Source organism: Physella acuta, unplaced genomic scaffold (genome assembly GCF_028476545.2).
Source record: "Physella acuta isolate Inbredline_101_S28 unplaced genomic scaffold, ASM2847654v3 ptg000574l, whole genome shotgun sequence".
Classification (NCBI taxonomy): domain Eukaryota; kingdom Metazoa; phylum Mollusca; class Gastropoda; family Physidae; genus Physella; species Physella acuta.
In genome coordinates, this window is record NW_026732093.1 from 591732 (window position 1) to 597772 (window position 6041).

Here is a 6041-nt window from a genome sequence, read left to right on the forward strand (position 1 = left end):
GAACTTTTATTAAAATAATTTATATTGCACAAATTCCAACAGCAAAAAAAAAAACATCCATCTAAAAGAAGCATTTTGTTACAGACAATATCCAATCTATACAAAATAGATTCTACAACACATAGCTTATGAGTAAGTTACTGATAGGGTATATGTAACCCTGTAGGTGGCAGTGTAAAAAAAACTTTTTATTGAGCGCACTGATTTCATGTAATACACCAGAAAGCATGAATCTTAATAAAGATTGAATGCTTTATCAGAAATATCAATCTTTGTAAAAAAGGATTGTGTGTGCTTCAGATTGCACCAAATCAAACTGTGATAGACACCCAACCAGACCCATCTGAGGGTATTCGTCATGTTCAGCCCAACACAGTTTATTGTTGTCTTGTCTTAGATTGTCAAAAGTTAGGACCAAAATATTTTTTCCCTCACAGTGAAAGACGCCAGTTGAAACACTGAGGTGGGCAAAATACAAGCTGGCAAGAGTATTTCAAGTTCAACAATGATGTGCTCGGCCCACTAGTTGGCCCAATAATGATGTGCTCAGGGCCACTAGTTGGCCCAACAATGATGTGCTTTAACTAGGGCCACTAGTTGGCCCAACAATGATGTGCTCTAACTTGGGCCAGTAGTTGGTCATTGGCCCAATAATGATGTGCTCTAACTTGGGCCACTAATTGGTCTAACACTGATGTGCTCTAACATTGGCCCATAACGTTGTGCTCATACTGAGCTACTAGTAGGTCCAATGATGTGCTCTAACCTCAGTCCAAGAATGAGTGCTCTAACAAGCCACTAATTGGCCTGGTCAGGAACTAGCCAAATTTAAGTCCCTGACTACTGGTCAGTAAGGGCCAGCATAGCGGCTTGCTGTTTGTAAGTGACTGTGATGCTTGCTGGGTGCTGCTCCCATGGTTCTCCGTCAACTTGCATGGGGGCGTTCTTGTCCAGTAGGGTTATCTAAGGGACATAAGCCAAAAATTGTACAGAACTAAGGGAAATAACTCAAGACTAATAGCGTGTAACTGACAGGTTACTCAACATTATTATGGACTACAATGGCCTTACTAGGTCAAACGTTAAGAGTGTGATTACACAGGGTGTCATCCCCATCAAATATATTTAATAATATTAAGACTCAATATTAAGTAGACCTATATAAGGAACAAATTAAAACAGATGTATTGTTCTATTAATTTTTAAACTCTTATCATAATGAATAAAGCATGTTTTCAAATAATTCGTAATCTAATGCTTACATGTTTTTTTAATATAGTGGAATATTTTTTGATGGATGAACTTCCATCTTAGATATTTCTCAGTTCCATGGAGTTAAAAAATTTAAGTAAGGATGGTAACATTTTTTAGAACATCCTTAGCTAGTTAATGTATCTTTTTACTTAGTATTTCCTTTTGTTGCATTACTGTTTACTCAATGCTTTGTCAAACATTACAGCACATAGGGCTAACTTAACATTGCAGTTCCCACATATTTCTAGTGGTATGACTTTAAGTTTTACCTCATCACCACTACACCATGTCTTCTATGAATGCAGTGTTGTTTCATGAATACTTGCTGCATTACTCATCAAGAGAGTTGTTAACCTTCTGAGTTGCTGACACTTACCTTAACTTTTTTTGCCTGCCCAAGCCTAAGTGGAGTGGCCAGACCAATTTGCAGTTGGGCAATATGAAATGAAGAGAAGAGGCCCATAACCTCCAACATCCCATCGTCATACCTGTGGCAGTACAGAGAAGATGGTCAAAGGTTAATTCTCATTTCTTCTAATATATGCAGGAGAATGTGCTAGCTAGACCACTCTCTGTTGAAGTCTTGAGTTTGGTTCTCTGGCACTCATACAAAAGGTGTCCCTGAGTCCACCGAGCTCTGATGGGTGCCTGACTTTTTTGGTAATGTAGATATGTATCTATACCACATAATTTTACCTAAATTTTTACCTGATAACACTATTTAACTATGTAGGTATAGCTACATCTCATCATACAATTAAAAAAAACATGGTAATCTGACCTTGGTTTTTGAAACTCCTCAGCTTGACCCCATGGTCTACAGCCCCCACCCCAGCAGCTTATGTTAAGTACAACAATCCCCTCCAGCTCTGGGAGACTAATTTCTTTATCATCTAGTTCCAGCTGAAAGTTGCAGAACAAAATCTATCATTATTTAGCACTACTGTAATTATTAGTTTCAAAGTCAAGAAGTTTTAAATAAAAGTTGCAGAACAAAATCTATCATTATTTAGCACTACTGTAATTATTAGTTTCAAAGTCAAGAAGTTTTAAATAAAAGTTGCAGAACAAAATCTATCATTATTTAGCACTACTGTAATTATTAGTTTCAAAGTCAAGAAGTTTTAAATAAAAGTTGCAGAACAAAATCTATCATTATCTAGGTTACCTGTTCATTGTCAATGGGTTTTTTTTTTAAAAGTTGTGGAGAAAAAAGTTTAACGACTTAAAAATAATGTTTGTCTGTCTTCACGTTATGTGGGGAAAAAACTTCAGAATTTCAATATAATAAAATATTGAAAAGCTCCAGTTTAATGAAAATGAAGTTTGTGTTTTTAAACTCATTTAACTTACCTGTATTCTCTTGTGAAGGTCCTTACATTCTCTTTCCAAAACATCTTTTGTTCCATACGTGAAGTAACAGAACTATTTTTTTAGAGAAAATATTTTTATAATGGTATAAATAGTAGGTTATTATTTTTAAGAATCTTTACTCATTTTTATTAAATACCTATAAAAAAACAATTATTTCAAGTTATGAAATAAAAACAAGACAGATTTACCTTGTTTATTAGACGATGAGTAAAGAAAGCTGGCCAGCTCTCACGTTTCTTGTGAAATTTTAAGGTAACAAGTGCATCCACCCCCACAGAAAGATAGTTGTTCATAGTGTATGTCTATAGACAGATAATACAAAGGTTTTATCATATCTGATAATGTATTCATACACTATGGAAACATAAATGTTAGTTTCAACAATATAAAGTCAATAAGATACAGTTTGACTTTTTTAGTTGTGCAGTTTTGACACATCTTTTTTTTTTAAGTAAAAAAAAAAAATTTCTCAATAAATAGTCATATTCTACCATTATAATTTCAAATCAATATATTCGTAGGAAAAAAGGCTAACTTCAAACCTTGGAAGGTCTAGATATGCCAAAGTGTTTCTTGTGTAGAATTCTGACTGTCCATCTGTCTAACTCAACTGGTTTTGCCTTTTCCACATTTTCTAAAATACATCTAACATTTACATTCCCAGAATATCCTTCACCCCAGCCAAGCACTTGAGACAGGTCGTTCCCAGTTCCAAGAGGGAGAATACAAACACGTGGAGGATTCTGATGAAATGGTTTTCAAAATTATGCAGGTTACATTGTTCAAAGTTTAATTTTTTTTATTGCAGGTAATTTATATATTGCTTTCCAATATTGTGATCATAATAATTAATCTTATTGGAACTATTAGACTACAAAAGACTATTTAGCAGAGTCTTTAAAAATTAAATGTTGATGTGTTCTTAACTTTAATGAATGTTTCAAGTAAAAGACTTTTTCTTACTAGAATGTTTTAGAATATAAACTGTGAATAAAAAACTAGTTTCTTACCATGATTGAAAGTTTTTCTATAACATTCAGTACCCAGCCAATGGTCCCATCACCACCACAGACTAGAAGACGACAGGTAGGTAGTAGACGACACCATTCTAACGCTTGCTCAGGCTGGATATCCTGAATATCTATCACCTAAACATTGAACATTTATTTAAAATTTGACAACAGTCCGTCTAGTCTGTTTGCCATATTTTCTTGAATACATTTAGCAGTATGTAAGAACTACCTATACTGAGCTTGCTCAAAAAACTTTTTTTTTAAAATGATGGTCAATAAGGCAAATGTAGTTCAATTTAGTTAGACCTCCGTTATCTTAAAGGCTTAGTCAGCATTATGCCCATCTGCCTTTACCTTCTCAGACTCAAGTATACATTAGAGCTGTGTGGACTTAGAGATGTCCAACAAATTGTGAACCGAACTTGAGACTATTGACTTAGCAGCACGTTGATTAACCTTGCAATACACCACCACCTACTCATCAGATTTAAGCAAAATTGAATCAAGTATTGTTCAACTCACCTGTGCAGGATTTAAGTACTGCCTAAAGTGTCTAAGAATGAGCAGTCCGTCATTGCTGCCACTTTTCCTATTGGCTATAACTATGAGTGGACTCCAGTCTTCTATAGGTGGACGCTTAACATTCTCAACCACTAGATGTTTGTTTCCTTTCACTCCCACCCATTTGACTTGAATACAATTAGGAGGTATAATAAACTTTTTAAATTGACCCAGATCACAAATGTCAGTTTTCTCAGCACAGTTGTCGTGAGCTGTGTTTCTACACCAAGCACACTGTAGATCAACAAGTGCCATCTCCACCCCACACTCCTGTTTACACACCATACACAGGCTGAAAGCTGGAAGATTGCCTCGCACCCAGTGGTGGCGAACTATTGTTTCATCTGTGGATGCTGCTTTACATGGAATTTTTTTATTTGCCTCGTTCATATTTTTATCTCCAACACACACCCCACAAGTATCACACTGGGCTCCATGGGTTAACGCTATTTCCTCAATGTTGCAATATGTTCTTGAGTTAAACATGTCTACCATATAAAAACGATGGCCTTTATTTGATTCTCTGATAGGCAGTGAGTAATGCTGCAGCCTATTTTGTCGAAACCAAGACATTAAATATGCCACAAGAACAAGCAATGATATCATGATGAAGAGTGACCATATGAAATCATCCATCTGAAATTTCATGAAAAATAGTTTTTGTATTTTATTTACTTTTAATAATTTAACTTTTTAAAAACATGACAGTTTCATATGTTTCAGTGTTGTTAGTAGATTAACACTAATAAACTAATATTTAAATAAAATAAATAATATGCTAACATTAACATAGACAAGGTGATTCCCCAAGTATGAAAATTTGTGAAAACAGGAAAAATTAAGATGTTAAATTTAAATAATATTGAATATTTTGAACACCTTTTAATTTCAAATAGGCTGCTGATTGTGATGAGTTGCTTTCAGTTTTATTTATTTCTTATTTTAAAAATATTTTAGTAATGTAATAGTAATAATAATAATAATATGTCATGTACGCTTAGATCTAGATTCTATAGAATCTATATGACTTGTGACTAAAGTTTAAGTTAAGTTTAGGCTACTACAAATAAACACTGCAGGCTTTACTTCATAAACAGATTACTGTTGCTGGACATCAATGAGGTTATATTTTTTTGCGCACTCTGACTCACGTTGCTGGCTCATTCAGTAACTCCGGCAGTACTCAACTTCATGTCATGTACGGGATCTAGACTTCAGCTTGTAGTGCTGCTTGTAGTGAGTCATGTTTCAATTCAAAGTACCAAGTTAATGCTGTTTATTATACTTGGTTAAAATGTCTTAAGAATAAATGAATGAAAAATACTAAGTTTATTTTAAATACGGTTGATACTTTATAAATCAGATCTAAACGTTTAACAGTTAAACTTAAATGTTTACAGTTTACAAATACCACGGATACGGCAGTTGGTCCCGCTAATCGCCGAAATCCTAAAATTGTCTAGATTTAGATCGATATCTATTTTCCTCGATTTTGTTTTTTGTGTTATTAATTAAAATAATTTGTAAACTTATACAATAGATTAGAATCTAATTTAGAATTTAGATAGTATTAGATACCAATATCAGTATCTTATCTCATGGTAACATTTTTTTAAAAGTTGTACTTGTAATTCTCATTTTGGATTCATGTTATCTCATCTGTGAACGTTATTAATATTATTATTAACTTAATAATTCACATTTAACAGGGCAGTGTTTCCTCCAGACTTTTTTCTCCGGGGGGGGGGGGGGGCGCGGACACTGATAAAAATACTTTTTTTTTCTATATAAATTCCATTTCGCTCGGGGGGGGGGGGGCGGAGAAACTCTGGCCCAGGG

General features: G+C 34.3%; 1 protein-coding gene across 3 annotated transcripts; it reads right to left on the minus strand.

Annotated features, from left to right (window-relative positions):
• Positions 1–778: 778 nt before the first annotated feature.
• Positions 779–5621, minus strand: LOC131946857 (diacylglycerol kinase epsilon). 3 transcript variants are annotated; one of them, XM_059307836.1, is made up of 9 exons: positions 5354–5621; positions 4164–4838; positions 3639–3776; positions 3171–3371; positions 2817–2930; positions 2608–2679; positions 2036–2157; positions 1631–1742; positions 779–963 (listed from the first exon to the last, which is right to left on the minus strand). In XM_059307836.1, the coding sequence occupies exons 2-9, from the start codon at positions 4836–4838 to the stop codon at positions 841–843; spliced, it is 1557 nt and encodes a 518-aa protein (XP_059163819.1). In that variant the 5' UTR covers positions 5354–5621; the 3' UTR covers positions 779–840. The 3 variants fall into 3 exon arrangements, with proteins under 3 accessions (XP_059163819.1, XP_059163818.1, XP_059163817.1); XM_059307835.1 differs by having other exon boundaries at positions 5289–5621; XM_059307834.1 differs by lacking the exon at positions 5354–5621 and having other exon boundaries at positions 4164–4850.
• Between the last annotated feature and the right edge of the window lie 420 nt (positions 5622–6041).